Raw genomic sequence first — 16615 nt, forward strand, 5'->3', positions numbered from 1 at the left:
TCTCCTTTCAATGTCACTTTATTCCTAGTTATATGTAAATATTTCTACCTCAATTACCTTGTACCCCTGCACATCGACCTGGTACTGGTACCCCGTGTATATAACCAAGTTATCGTTACTCATTGTGTATCTATTATTACTTTTGTTATTACGTGTTTTACTTTTCTATTATTTCTCTAATAATAGAAAAGTAAAAATGTCACCGTTTGTCCACACCTGTTTACGAAGCATGTGACGAATAAAATGTTATTCGAATTTCTCCTTCCGTCCATCATATACCTGGTCATCTGAGTCCAACTCAGGTAGGGTCATTCCTCCTAGTGTGTGTAGACATGAAGGTGATTGTATCACCGCCTGGCTTCACAAATCAAATGGAACATCTCACCATGGCTCAGACGCTGGGCCGATAGACAATGGACAAGTCGACCGCGAGGTACCCCACAGTGGCTGTCACAACAGCAACTTTAACCTTACTGGACCTTTTCGTCAACTCTCAATATTGAAAGTCTAGTCTTGCTTTGGGATTAGACTCATTGTTTATTAGACATGTGGATTTCCAAGTTTGTCAATTTGTCTAGGATTATTTAAGATCTCCCTAAACTATTAGCGTAGGTTCTTAGAGGATATCAGCAGTTTCTATAGATTTCCTCCGGAACTGCTGCTGTGCTGCACTGGTCCCTTGATGGGACGATATAAGGGTAAAATGCTTCCTCTCCATCTAATGAGACTGCAGTCTCTTACTCCCATACTCCCACAGAGAAGGTTCCAAGGTGAAACAGAGAGGGCTAAATTCACACAAACACATTCTTAGGGTTCTCTGTGAAATCAATGGCTGGATCTGAATGTTGATATAGTAACTGTAAGATAAGAGAAAGCTATAGAGGTTGTGTTGGATTAGTGGTTGTTGTTTTTATCTTCAGTTGATGTTCCATGCATCTCTTCTAGCCCTCAGGGGAATGCCTTGGACCTCAAATTGGTATGGAATGAATCCCATCACATGATTAGAGAGGTCCCCCTTGCATTTCAATTAAGGCTTGCATTTTTAGAAAGATCATTAACATTTTATATAAATAGGTTTAAAATGGATGCGTTTGATAGGTTTTGTTCCATTCATTTTCAGGAAACTTAACACTTCTCAAGTATTTCATTCACAAAAAAAGCTCACCACAGTCTAAATAAGGAGACAACGTATTACGGCTCTGCTGAAGGTGATTATGACTCTGCATGTAACATGGAAGCTTTTATGATGTGATGTTTTTGTTACGTAATAGTTTTTTGTTTCGATTTGTTTTGAAATCAGATTGATAAGAAACACATATATGAGTAACAAATGTATTACCAATACCTCAACAATCGGTTGACCTTGTAAGTGTAGTACCCACATTCTTCTCCAACAGAAACACACAGAATTGTAAGGGTTAACGCTAAAATGGAAGAGTCAAGGAAAACCTTGTGGATTGTTGAAACATGCCCTCCAATAACACAAAGGGATGTGCCTCAATATAAGCACAGAGATACATTCATTTTTTTGTGGTAAGGTTAACAGAAGCTGTACCTTGACCAACTATTGTTTGGTTGGCCTTGGGGCAAGGCACTTGTTTTTGTGAATGTAGCATACATGAATTTGTGCATTCTTCTGCTCTGTTGTGCATCTCGAGGCCTTATAGGAACAGTAGTTGTGCGGTTCAGCCAGGACTGTGCATTGCTCTGTGCTATAGGACTCCTACAGTTGTACATGCATGCCCTCCTTTCTTCTCTCTCCTTTTCTGATGAAGGTCTCAGTGTAGAACGAAATGGCACAGTATGTTGTTTAATATTTGATTTATCAAACTATTTTTATAATGGAGAGTGTCACACCTCACCTTCCAATGTTCCTCTTCAACACCACAGCTCTCCCAACTCCATGGGACAGACAGGAAGTTCACCTTGCTGCATGCCCTTGTGGAGCAGATCATGTTGCACGAAGCCAGCTTGGCCACTTTTCCCCAAGAGTTGGCAGAATTCGAAACTGTCCCTGGGGGTAAGTCATCAAGATTTTGGTCAAAGCCATGAAATTCTGTACTGTAGATTTCAATTGGAGCAGTTTAGTTCAAACCTTTTTGGTGTTTCTCTCTGTGTTCTGGTCAGCTTCCATTAAAGGCCTCACTGCTGAAGTAGATGGTGAGTCTATCATGTTTCCTATCCTGTTCAATAATGTATAGATAAAAAACAAGTGTTGCTCTTTACAGTGTGCAACAATGACTGTAGTTTATACACACCTATGAATGGTATTGTCTAAGATAGTATGATCTACTGTAGCTACAGATGTAGGATCTTAAGTTGACTAGTTTCTCACAGCAGGAAAATAATCATGCAGCAACAGGAAATATGATATATTGTGTGGATTATAATTAATGGACATTTTTGTAGGGGTTGATACATTTTTTGTTAGGGCAAATCAAGTGTGACATTTTAAAGTGGAAATTACTAACTTTTTATTTTTTAAAACATTGAATACACTACAAGTTCGCATTTCCTGCTGTTCAAAGAGATCAAAGAGACGACTGGCTTGATAGCGTAGTTAAACGTAATGAGGAAGGACATTTAGGCCTAATATCAACTTAATGTATGGACATTTATGATGACTTTTGGCTGAAGAATTGTGATGAACAGTTGACATGAGTGCAGATCAGCTACTTGGCTGGATCCAGGCAGCAGAAAGGAGTAAATAGTGATTTAAAGTAGAGATTTACTTCAGTGATCATATATGATGGATGATGACCACAATGTGTAATTCTCTCCAGTTCTCAAGAAGGAGTTACAGAAGGTCATTCAGTACAGGAAAACGTACAAGAGAAGAAACCAAGGCAATCAATACCCAAAGTTTTCCAAAGACCTGAAGGTAATGAAGACACTTTTTGTTATTCTGATAAGCCTTTTCAGTTCATATTCAGACAGACATACAAGATTCAAACAAATACAAGTGAAACCTTGACACATTGCATAAACAACAGGCAGATGCATCGCACCTTTACACTTTATCTTACACAGTGCTTGTCCCTAGATGAGCACATCATAGTGTGGCGGTGAAGGCAATTGCTATTTGTCAGGTACACACTAAGTGTTACTTCATATGTTCCTCTGATGGCGTCTGCTGTCAGTTAGCAGTGATAGTTTTGTGACGCAACCAACCACAGGTATTCTGATATTAGATATATCAAATAACGAATAAGCTTAGCAGTAACTCCTCTTCACCGTTTTCTCTTCTCCCTCACCCCAGATTAGCAGTGATATTTTTGTGACACAACAACAGGTGTTCTGATATTAGATATATCATATAATTAACAAACTCGGCAGTAACTCCTCTTCACTCTTCTCCCCCTCACCCCAGATGGCGATTGAGAAGTACAACACAGATCTCTCCCTGCTGACAAAGAGGTGTGAGGAAATGAAGAAACTCTACACTGACATATTGGTAATGCCGGAGTTATTTTTTCTATATGTCTGTTGTGCAGCTTCTACAGAGATAGATGGTTCCTCTGGTCCTGAAATGTCGAGATGGCCCTTTCCATAGTTTTTCATGTTATTCCAGAGATATATTTCAGATATACTTCTTCAATGTTACTAACTTCTGCAGCAGATGCTTTTGTCCTCCCTATTTTGAGGGGAGGGCAAACTTCAAATATGTACCGTAGGCCATAGACAATATACAGTGGGGAGAACAAGTATTTGATACACTGCCGATTTTGCAGGTGTTCCTACTTACAAAGAATGTAGAGGTCTGTAATTTTTATCATAGGTACACTTCAACTGTGAGAGACGGAATCTAAAACAAAAATCCAGAAAATCACATTGTATGATTTTTAAGTAATTAATTTGCATTTTATTGCACGACATAAGTATTTGATCACCTACCAAACAGTAAGAATTCCGGCTCTCACAGACCTGTTAGTTTTTCTTTAAGAAGCCCTCCTGTTCTCCACTCATTACCTGTATTAACTGCACCTGTTTGAACTCGTTACCTGTATAAAAGACACCTGTCCACACACTCAATCAAACAGACTCCAACCTCTCCACAATGGCCAAGACCAGAGAGCTGTGTAAGGACATCAGGGATAAAATTGTAGACTTGCACAAGGCTGGGATGGGCTACAGGACAATAGGCAAGCAGCTTGGTGAGAAGGCAACAACTGTTAGGCGCAATTATTAGAAAATGGAAGAAGTTCAAGATGACGGTCAATCACCCTCGGTCTGGGGCTCCATGCAAGATCTCACCTCGTGGGGCATCAATGATCATGAGGAAGGTGAGGGATCAGCCCAGAACTACATGGCAGGACCTGGTCAATGACCTGAAGAGAGCTGGGACCACAGTCTCAAAGAAAACCATTAGTAACACACTACGCCGTCATGGATTAAAATCCTGCAGCGCACGCAAGGTCCCCCTGCTCAAGCCAGCGCATGTCCAGGCCCGTCTGAAGTTTGCCAATGACCATCTGGATGATCCAGAGGAGGAATGGGAGAAGGTCATGTGGTCTGATGAGACAAAAATAGAGCTTTTTGGTCTAAACTCCACTCGCCGTGTTTGGAGGAAGAAGAAGTATGAGTACAACCCCAAGAACACCATCCCAACCGTGAAGCATGGAGGTGGAAACATCATTCTTTGGGGATGCTTTTCTGCAAAGGGGACAGGACGACTGCACGGTATTGAGGGGAGGACGGATGGGGCCATGTATCGCGAGATCTTGGCCAACAACCTCCTTCCCTCAGTAAGAGCATTGAAGATGGGTCGTGGCTGGGTCTTCCAGCATGACAACGACCCGAAACACACAGCCAGGGCAACTAAGGAGTGGCTCCGTAAGAAGCATCTCAAGGTCCTGGAGTGGCCTAGCCAGTCTCCAGACCTGAACCCAATAGAAAATCTTTGGAGGGAGCTGAAAGTCCGTATTGCCCAGCGACAGCCCCGAAACCTGAAGGATCTGGAGGGGGTCTGTATGGAGGAGTGGGCCAAAATCCCTGCTGCAGTGTGTGCAAACCTGGTCAAGACCTACAGGAAACGTGTGATCTCTGTAATTGCAAACAAAGGTTTCTGTACCAAATATTAAGTTCTGCTTTTCTGATGTATCAAATACTTATGTCATGCAATAAAATGCAAAATTAATTACTTAAAAATCATACAATGTGATTTTCTGGATTTTTGTTTTAGATTCCGTCTCTCACAGTTGAAGTGTACCTATGATAAAAATTACAGACCTCTACATGCTTTGTAAGTAGGAAAACCTGCAAAATCGTCAGTGTATCAAATACTTGTTCTCCCCACTGTATGTACAGTGACTTCAGAAAGTATTCACACCCCCTGAATTTAAAATGGATTCAATTGAGATGTTTTGTCACTGTCCTACACATAATACCCCATAGGGCCTTAGTGGTTAAGAGCGTTGTGCTAGTAACAGAAAGGTCGCTGGTTCTAATCCCCGAGCCGACTAGGTGAAAAATCTGTCGATGTGCCCTTGAGCAAGGCACTTAACCCGAATTGCTCATGTAAGTCGCTCTGGATAAGAGCGTCTGCTAAATGACAAAAAAATATAATTAAATTAAGAATTAAAAATGTCAAAGTAGAATTATGTTTTTAGAAATGTTTCCAAATTAATTAAAAATGAAAAGCTGTAATGTCTTGAGTCAATAAGTATTCAACCCTTTTGTTATGTCAAGCCTAAAAAAGTTAAGGAGTAAAAATGTGCTTAACAAGTCACATAATAAGTTGCATGGACTCAATGTACAATACTAGTGTTTAACATGATTTCTGAATGACTACCTCATCTCTGTACCCCACACATACAATTATCTGTAAGGTCCCTCAGTCGAGCAGTGCATTTCAAACACAGATTCAACCACAAAGACCAGGGAGGTTTTCCAATGCCTCGCAAAGAAGGGCACCTATTGGTAGATGGGTAAAAAAAATGAAAAAGATATTGAATATCCCTGTGAGCATGGTGAAGTTATTAATTACACTTTAGATGGTGTATTAATACACCCAGTCACTACAAAGATACAGGCGTCCTTCCAACTGCTCAGGGATTTCACCATGAGGCCAATGTTGACTTTAAAACAGTTACAGAGTTTAATGGCTGTGATAGGAGAAAACTGAGGATGGATGAACAACATTGTAGTTACTCCACAATACTAACCTAAATGACAGAGTGAAAAGAAGGAAGCCTGTACAGTCGTGGTCAAAAGTTTTGAGAATGACACAAGTATTCCCACAGGGGGCCAGTATGAAAAATGTATGCACTCACTAACTGTAAGTCGCTCTGGATAAGATCGTCTGCTAAATGACTAAAAATGTAAAAAAATGTATTGGTCTTCACAAAGTTTGCTGCTTCAGTGTTTTTAGATATATTTGTCAGATGTTACTATGGTATACTGAAGTATAATTACAAGCATTCCATAAGTGTCAAAGGCTTTTATTGACAATTACATAAAGTTTATGCAAAGAGTCAATATTTGCAGTGATGACCCTCCTGTTTCAAGACCTCTGCAATCCGCCCTGGCATGCTGTCAATTAACTTCTGGGCCACATCCTGACTGATGGCAGCCCATTCTTGCATAATCAATGCTTGGAGTTTGTCAGAATTTGTGGGGTTTTGTTTTTCCACCCGCCTCTTGAGGATTGACCACACGTTCTCAATGGGATTAAGGTCTGGGGAGTTTCCTGGCCATGGACCCAAAATGTCGATGTTTTGTTCCCCGAGCCACTTAGTTATCACTTTTGCCTTATGGCAAGGTGCTCCATCATGCTGGAAAAGGCATTGTTCGTCACCAAACTGTTCTTGGATGGTTGGGAGAAGTTGCTCTCAGAGGATGTGTTGGTACCATTCTTTATTCATGGCTGTGTTCTTAGGCAAAATTGTGAGTGAGCACACTCCCTTGGCTGAGAAGCAACCCCACACATGAATGCTTTACTGTTGGCATGACACAGGACTGATGGTAGTGCTCACCTTGTCTTTTCCGGACAAGCTTTTTTCCGGATGCCCCAAACAATCGGAAAGGGGATTCATCAGAGAAAATGACTTTACCCCAGTCCTCAGCAGTCCAATCCCTGTATCTTTTGCAGAATATCAGTCTGTCCCTGATGTTTTTCCTGGAGCAGTGGCTTCCTCGCTGCCCTTCTTGACACCAGGCCATCCTCCAAAAGTATTTGCCTCACTGTGCGTGCAGATGCACTCACACCTGCCTGCTGCCATTCCTGAGCAAGCTCTGCACAGGTGGTGCCCCGATCCCGCAGCTGAATCAACTTTAGGAGACGGTCCTGGTGCTTGCTGGACTTTCTTGGGTGCCCTTAAGCCTTCTTCACAACAATTGAACCTCTCTCCTTGAACTTCTTGATGATCCGATAAATGGTTGATTTAGGTGCAATCTTACTAGCAGCAATATCCTTGCCTGTGAAGCCCTTTTTGTGTAAAGCAATGATGACGGCACGTGTTTCCTTGCAGGTAACCATGGTTAACAGAGGAAGAACAATGATTTCAAGCACCACCCTCCTTTTAAAGCTTCTAGTCTGTTATTCTAACTCAATCAGCATGACAGAGTGATCTCCAGCCTTGTTCTCGTCAACACTCTCACCTGTGTTAACGAGAGAATCACTGACATGATGTCAGCTGTCCTTTTGTGGCAGGGCTGAAATGCAGTGGACATTTTCATGGCAAAGAGGGACTTTGCAATTAATCTGATCACTCTTCATAACATTCTGGAGTATATGCAAATTGCCATCATAAAAACTGAGGCAGCAGACTTTGTGAAAATTAATATTTGTGTCATTCTCAAAATTTCTGACCACGACTGTATAGAATACAAATATTCCAAAACATGCATCCTGTTTGCAATAAGGCACTAAAGTAAACTGCAAAACATTTGGCAAAGAAATGAACTTTATGTCCTGAATACAAAGTGTAATGTTTGAGGCAAATCCAACACATCACTGAGTACCACTCTTGATATTTCCAAGCATGGTGGTGGCTGCATCATGTTATGGGTATGCTTGTCATCGGCAAGGATTAGGGAGTTTTTGGGGGGATAAAAATAAACTGAATAAAGCTAACCACAGGCAAAATCCTTGAGGAAAACCTGGTTCAGTCTGCTTTCCAACAGACACTGGGAGACAAATTCACCTTTCAGCAGGACAATAACCTAAAACACAAGGCCAAATATACTCTGAAGTTGCTTACCAAGATGACATTGAATGTTCCTGGTGGCCTCTTACAATTTGGACTAAAATCTACTTGAAACTCTATGGCAAGAATTGAAAATGGCTGTCTAGCAATGATCAACAACCAACTTGACAGAGCTTGAAGAATTTTAAAATGAATAGTGTGCAAATATTGTACAATTGGGGTGTGCAAAGCTTGTAGAAACGTACCCTAGGAAGACTCCAAAGGTGATTCTAGCATGTATTGACTCAGGGGTATGAAGACTTATGTAAATGAGATATTGCAAACATTTCTAAAAACATGTTTTCACGTTGTCATTATGGGGTATTGTGTGTAAAATCAATTGAATCCATTTTGAATTCAGGCTGTAACACAACAAAATGTGGAATAAGTCAAGGGGTATGAATACTTTCTGAAGGCACTGTATATATCTAAGGAAGTACTTTGTCTCTCTGTGGTTTGTAAAGATAGAAATACAGACATTAAACAGCATCACACTTGTTGATAAATAGATTAGAATAATATTAAACAGGAAGATATGCCTCAGGATACTTACCAACCTTTGTAGTGGAAACTTAGTTCTCACTCTTTGTTCTGTGTCTAGTTTGGCATCAGCCTAGGTGCTGATTGCATAAAGAGAAACTCTTCCACAACAATACATTTTCAAAGAAAGTAAATCCCATTTTCCAACCTCCCCTATTTCCAGAAGGATGATCCATCATCACAAATAATCCACCTGACTTTGCTCTGTGTTCTGTGTTTGAGTTGTGAGCCTTAACAGGGTGAGGGGTGAGCCTAGGGCTTGCCAGGGAATTGTGTTATATTAGATTCCACAATTACATTCCTGCGGACTCCAAACTTTATTCAACACACACACACACACACACACACACACACACACACACACACACACACACACACACACCACACACACACACACACACAAAGGTGTCCTGTGTTGCAGCCTGAGCCAGCAGCATAGAAAGACACAGAGGGGAGAAGAGACTGACCCTCACACAGCTTATATCTCTGACATTATCAGAACCTTCCCTCTGCTCTCCAGGGGAACAAAACTGCTGCAGTCAGACGCAGAAGCAATGGTAGTAGTCTATACTGTATGGTTAAATACTGCAGGAGCCTCGGAGGTGAAAGTATTTAGCAAATGTTGCTCTCCCTATGTTACTGTAACTTTTGGAATGTTTATATAGGCGGAAATGCTTAAACATACTTTAAAGTTACTTTTTTTAATCGCTTTGGTGCAATTTTCTCATGTATGTGGTACATTTTCACAACTCTTAGTCCACAACTCAAAACAGATCAAAAAGTCAGTAGCTTCAAAACTCAAAGCACATTTTCAATTGACTAATTACAACACACAAAATCAGTCACTTTTTCACCAAACTTAATCAGTGTTTCATCTAGAAATACATGTTTCTAGAAAGACATGATTCTAGAAATATATTACAATACAGTTCATATAAAGTAATTGCCCTTCACAATGAAATATTCACATTACTTTTGATATGATTCTCTTCTATTTTGTTAATATATATTTTACTATTACTTAATCTGACTGTTCTTAATTAATGATCACTTAAACGTTTGGTAAACATTTAGATTTGACATGTAAACTGGTTTTTCTACTACAGATTGAGAACTACATAATGAAAGTAAAGTAGTCTGTAAAGTAGAAACACAGAAAAGTATGATTATTATACTTGAATGTAGTACTATGATGACAACTTATGATTTTACACAGTAAGTAAAAATCACACTGCTTTACTAAAATTGCATTGGCCAATACAGTTCTGTAATACCGTAATATATACATTTTGGTATGTGACCCGAGTGGGAATCGATCCCACAACTCTGGTGTTGCTAGTGGCATGCTCTTATGAACTGAGCCACGTACAGGACCACTATAATACATAAGTACAATACTGTAAAATACAATACACGATTACAATACAAGTGGAAGATGTATGATTGTCATCCCCATGAGCATACCACCCTCCTTCAGGCCATTGATGAGGCATGCAATGATTTCCATCCAGACCTACAGTCAGGCTTGAATTCACCAAACCAAAAGGTTTTTCCCCATGTGCATGAACAATTAGGATATTTACTGTGATTCCGATAAGAACCTATGGCCAAATGCTCAAGACAGGATTGATGCAAACTAATGCCTGCTAAACATGTTTCTTTAATTTCTTTAATTTGATTACATTGTGAAAGATGTCTTCACTTTTGATCAAACATGGGCTAGAAATTATGGTAATGTGATGTTCAGTCAATTTAAATGGTAGTGCAAGTGTATTGCCTAATGTGCAAACAGTGTAATGTACTGTAATTTACAGTACTGTAGAATACTACATTCAAAGGGCAATTTTGAAACATGTATCTTATTTATTTTTCTATTGGATTAACTAGTTGTTAATATAACTAAATTGAGAATATATCATTCTGTTGTGTTTTGGTGATTAAACCAATATACTCATTATATTTCACAGTGAACTTCTATTTTGGATCAATGGTTGTATGGCGAAAGATGTCTACAAACAAAATGAATGCACAATGAAAGGGTTTGAATGTAAGACTGGCTGTGCTACAAGTGTTACCAGATTTGAGTTTTGTACTAAGAGTTTAGAAAAATCGCCATATACTGTACTTATAGCGATAAAGAAAACGGTAATAACTTGAACTCTGAACTGTAATAGGTTAAGTTCAGAGTTCAATAAATGAGAGAATGCCAAGAGTGTGCAAAGCTGTCATCAAAGCAAAGGGTGGCTATTTGAAGAATCTCAAATATAAAATATATTTTGATTTGTTTAACACTTTTTTGGTTACTGATTCCATATGTGTTATTTCATAGTTGTGATGTCTTCACTATTATTCTACAATGTAGAAAATAGTAAAAAATAAAGAAAACCCTTGAATGAGTAGCTGTTCTAAAACTTTTGACTGGTAGTGTAGGTCAAATGTCTCAACTGCTCACATTTACTTACCAACTACAATGGAACACACACTGAAGTTTGCTCCTCTGTCCCTTCATATTGAAGTGGGACATGAATTCATTTGTCATCAGTCTGAAATGTTTTAAGAGGATATCAAAATTAGACAGTAGTTGGATAATGACAATTTTTAACTAATCTCTAAGTGGTAAAGTTTTGCTTAATCTTAATACATCCTGTAATATCCGACCCCCCCCCCCCCCAAAAAAAAAGTATAAACACACTGCTTTTTGGTTCCAGCTAGAACCCTTTTTGGTTCCAGGTATAACCCTTTTGGATTCCATGTAGAATGCTCTGTGGAAAGGGTTCTACATGGAACCAAAAAGGTTTCTTCAAAGAGTTATTCTATGGGGACAGCCGATTAACCCTTTTAGGTTCTAGATAGCACCTTTTTTTTCTAAGAGTGAGATCAGGTAATCATCGGCAGCTGTCTCTTCGGGAATCCAGTCTCAGTGAGACCTGATGCAGAGAAAAAACATTAGTGATCATAAGCATTGCTAGTACAGACCTAGCTCTTATAAAGCCTGGTAATAGGAATCAATACACAACTTACTGTCAATGACTATGGAGGGGTGGTTCTGCTCTCTCCTTTCCCTGGGATGTGGCAGAATAGGTCACTGGTAACTGAGTGGGTGGCCAAGCACTGCTGTAGAGGCCATGCATCAGGGGCCCAGGGCCCAGATTCACAATACATTTCTTCGGGCCTCCCGAGTGGCGATGCAGTGCTAGCTGTGCCACTAGAGATCCTGGTTCGAGTCCAGGCTCTGTCGCAGCCGGCCGCGACCGGAAGACCCATGGGGCGGCGCACAATTGGCCCAGTGTCGTCCAGGTTAGGGGAGGGTTTGGCCGACAGGGATGTTCTTGTCCCATCGTGCACTAGTGACTCCTGTGGCGGGCCGCCAGGTGTAAGGTGTTTCCTCCAACACATTGGTGCGGCTGGCTTCCGGGTTAAGCAGGCATTGTGTCAAGAAGCAGTGCGGCTCGGTTGGGTTGTGTTTCGCCTCTCCCAAATCCGTACGGGAGTTGCAGCGATGGGACAAGACTGTAACTACCAATTGGATACCACGAAATTGGGGAGAAAAAGGGGTAAAAAATTAAAATATGATTACATTTCTTCTTAAGATATTAGATTCTTGAAAATAAAGTTATTGGAAATGTTCTTAATTCCAAGATAGCTAAACTATTGTCTTAAGCTTAAGGCAGAGAGAGAAAAAGCTCATGAAAGCAATTTAACATGTTTAATTCACTCACAAACTTCATCTGAACGTTTCAGTATTGATTATTTAAAACCCAAGAACATGTTTTAGAACAGCAATCTCAGTAAGAAATATGCTAACATGATTGCCATTGCTAGATAGATAGCTAGCTAAAACGGTTGCCTAGCAACACCCATCTTAAGAAGATTTGTAAGAAGATATTTGAGAAGTTCGTAAGAAAATAATTGAATCTTAAGATATTATTGATGAACTATCTTATGAACTTCTTTTTTTTTTTCTTAAGAACCTTCTTAAGTTTTGCATAAGAAGTGCATAAGAAGTGCTTTGTGAATCTGGGCCCTGGGCAGATCATTGACATGTTTCAGGAACTGTAAACTGTAATGGTTAATCATCATGAACCATTACATAAGGACACACACACAGCTAGCATGACACAATGTTAACATGATGACAATCTTTTCTGTAAGTTATTGTGATAATCATCATCATCTCTCTCCCACTCACTCACTCACACACACACACACACACAGCTAGCATGACAACTTTGACATGACAATGTTTTCTAAAGTTATTGTGATCAGCATCTCTCGCTCTCTCTCACTCACTCACTCACTCATTCACTCACTCATTCACTCACTCACTCACTCACTCACTCACACACGAGAGAGAGAGAGAACATACACACATTTACTGTCATTAAAGAAACAGATATAAAAATGGCAAAACGTTAGCTAGCTAGCAACAACCAATGGCTACAATAGGTAAAAATGAAAACTTAGTGTCCATGGAGGATTAGCCAGAGAGCTAATGTTAGCTAGCTAAAATTTGCCAGCTAAGTTAGCTAATGTTAGTTAGCTAGCTAGCAAATATTTTCTTGATGTTCTTCTCCCCAAAAAACCACCGCTTTACTTAAGAAAGTAAACACGAATGCAGGAGAACAGGGACTACCACTTAGCAGTCAAAAGTTTGTGTACATTTCGAGAAACTGTCGTTGTTTTCCAGCTGTGTTGTTGTGTAGCCTACCTTGCACTCTGTCCCAACTGCCATATGGAATGTTGACCGATGCGCTCGAGCAAGCCGGCTGCCTGCGCACAGATATCTATTGCTGAGTGTGAAGCACAGACACCCAATCGAAGTTTTAGCTGGAACTGATGTGCCTACCTCCTTATTTAGCTACTGAAATTAAAATACAATTACTGCACGCATTGTTAATTGCTTAAAAGCTTAACGGGACAATATAATAGTCATATTTTCAGGGTCAAATGCAATAATTTGACTAATTATTGATGGAAATAAATGCGATAAAAATAGGGTTTTGTAAATCCTGGTGGATGTAGTAGGATGTTGAAATAAATACTTAGGCCTATGTGTTATTTGTTAAATTCTGCAAACAAATTTAGTTAGTCATAATAGAACATCAAAACAGCATTCAGTGGAACAGAACAAAATGTGCAGCACCATAAACAGTGCCATTAGCTAACACAGACAAAATATTACAAAATAGAAGCCAACACACACAGCAAGCTACCAGATATCATTAATTAAACAACCATTATTTCATTGTACTGCAGTTTAACTGCATTTTAACAGCAGTGAATTTTTTTAAGGGTATCCTGTTTTGTATGTTTATCTTACATACTGGTAACCTAGAACAAATGTTATGGAAGTGAATAGGTGGACTGCAACTATGAAAAACACTGCCATAGCCTGTAGTAAAAGCAAAAGTATTTATACAGTTGAAGTCGGAAGTTTACATACACCTTAGCCAAATACATTTAAACTCAGTTTTTCACAATTCCTGACATTTCATCCTAGTAGAAATTCCCTGTCTTAGGTCAGTTAGGATCACCACTATATTTTAAGAATGTGAAATGTCAGAATAATAGAAGAGAGAATGATTTATTCAGCTTTTATTTCTTTCATCACATTCCCAGTTGGTCAGAAGTTTACATACACCAATAGTATTTGGTAGCATTGCCTTTAAATTGTTTAACTTGGGTCAACGTTTCTGGGTAGCCTTCCATAAGCTTCCACAATAAGTTGGGTGAATTTTGGCCCATTCCTCCTGACAGAGCTGGTGTAACTGAGTCAGTTCTGCCCACAAATATTCTATAGGGTTGAGGTCAGGGCTTTGTCATGGCCACGCCAATACCTTGACTTTGTTGTCCTTAAGCCATTTTGCCACAACTTTGGAAGTATGCTTGGGGTCATTGTCCATTTGGAAGACCCATTTGCGACCAAGCTTTAACTTCCTGACTGATGTCTTGAGATGTTGCTTCAATATATCCACATCATTTTCCTTCCTCATGATGCCATCTATTTTGTGAAGTGCACCAGTCCCTCCTGCAGCAAAGCACCCCCACAGCATGATGCTGCCACCCCCGTGCTTCACGGTTGGGATGGTGTTCTTCGGCTTGCAAGCCTACCCCCTTTTTCATCCAAACATAACGATGGTCATTATGCCTAACAGTTCTATTTTTGTTTCATCAGAACAGAGGACATTTCTCCAAAAAGTACGATCTTTGTCCCCATGTGCAGTTGCAAACCATAGTCTGTCTTTTTTATGGCGGTTTTGGAGCAGTGGCTTCTTCCTTGCTGAGCGGCCTTTCAGGTTATGTCAATATAGGACTTGTTTTACTGTGGATATAGATACTTTTGACCCGTTTCCTCCAGCATCTTCACAAGTCCTTTGCTGTTGTTCTGGAATTTGATTTGCACTTTTCACACCAAAGTATGTTAATCTCTAGGAGACAGAACGCGTCTCCTTCCTGAGCGGTATGACGGCTGCTTGGTCCCATGGTGTATATAGTTGCGTACTATTGTTTGTACAGATGAACGTGGTACCTTCAGGCGTTTGGAAATTGCTCCCAAGGATGAAACAGACTTGTGGAGGTCAACTGTTTTTTTTCTGAGGTCTTGGCTGATTTCTTTTGATTTTCCCATGATGTCAAGCAAAGAGCACTGAGTTTGAAGGTAGGCCTTGAAATACATCCACAAGTACACCTCCAATTTACTCAAATGATGTCAATTAGCCTATCAGAAGCTTCTAAAGCCATGACATATTTTCTGGAATTTTCCAAGCTGTTTAAAGGCACAATCAACTTAGTGTAAGTAAACTTCTGGCCCACTGGAATTGTGATACAGTGAAATATAAGTGAAATAATCTGTCTGTAAACAATTGTTGGAAAAATGACTTGTGTCATGCACAAAGTAGATGTCCTAACCAACTTGCCAAAACTATAGTTTGTTAACAAGAAATTTGTGGAGTGTTGAAAACTAGTTTTAATGACTCCAACCTAAGTGTATGTAAACTTCCGACTTCAACTGTAGCATCGGAGATTCTCTAAATTAGTGACCATCTCTGATAGCTATAGGACCACAGAGACTGTCACATATTTTTGCTTTTAATGACCTAGCAAATTCGATGACTTGGAGGTGAAATATAGATTTGTTTATTTATATATATATATATATATATATATATATATATATATATATATATATATATATATATATATTTCATCACCTGCCGAATATAAACCTCAAATGGCCTTACTCCTGAAAAAGTCAATGCGGCCAGATAAGTTGAAGTGGACTCGGCCCGAGTACCATTAGCAGGAGCCTAGAGTAATTTGATTCTGCAGTACTCTGGAAGAGCTTGGCCCGCATGAAAGCCCCCCGAGTCTGAGTCTATGCCGAATCCCCCTAGTCTCAAATGGAATAGGCCCAAGTTCAGCGTGTTGACTGGGTACAGTATGCACGAGACCCTAACCCACTTTGGTGCGCTCTGCCAGCTGTTTTTTGCCAAGTGTGCTAAGATGAATCATGCAAACCCTGCTGAAAAAGAACATTACTCCATGTTTAATAGTTGTAATGGAACACTGCACATGTTTTTATAGATTGGTGTCTATTAATTGAGTAGCATTTAGATAACTGATCAGTAGTTCAATCAGATTTAGTGCTGAGCAATTAGTGCTTCTTGAGGTCGGTTTTGGTTCGATTACAAAAAAATTAAACTGTTTCCGATTTCGGTTTCTATTTGATTTATTTTAGAGCTTTTTAATGGACATTCCAAAGCCCAAAATAGTGAACATTCAATTGCCAAAACATTGAAAATATTCCATTGTCTCTTTCAGGTTCACATTGGGTAGACATGAATAAAAATGAAAATAAATGACTATGTAATAATAACATATTTCAGTTG

At 39.6% G+C, this 16615-nt stretch overlaps 1 protein-coding gene across 1 annotated transcript in view; it reads left to right on the forward strand.

Moving 5' to 3' along the window:
- Positions 1 to 1214: 1214 nt before the first annotated feature.
- LOC311149929 (uncharacterized protein) overlaps positions 1215 to 16615 on the forward strand; it is a gene marked incomplete at both ends in the record, with an annotated part of 16985 nt that continues 1584 nt past the window's right edge. Inside the window, 5 exons of the mRNA XM_084187157.1 lie at positions 1215 to 1226; positions 1891 to 2020; positions 2128 to 2160; positions 2784 to 2881; positions 3371 to 3454. Coding sequence (XP_084043283.1) covers positions 1215 to 1226; positions 1891 to 2020; positions 2128 to 2160; positions 2784 to 2881; positions 3371 to 3454 — 357 coding nt within the window. The remainder of the gene's footprint in view (positions 1227 to 1890; positions 2021 to 2127; positions 2161 to 2783; positions 2882 to 3370; positions 3455 to 16615) is intronic.

Source organism: Coregonus lavaretus, assembly GCF_964263955.1.
Source record: "Coregonus lavaretus genome assembly, chromosome: 22".
Classification (NCBI taxonomy): domain Eukaryota; kingdom Metazoa; phylum Chordata; class Actinopteri; order Salmoniformes; family Salmonidae; genus Coregonus; species Coregonus lavaretus.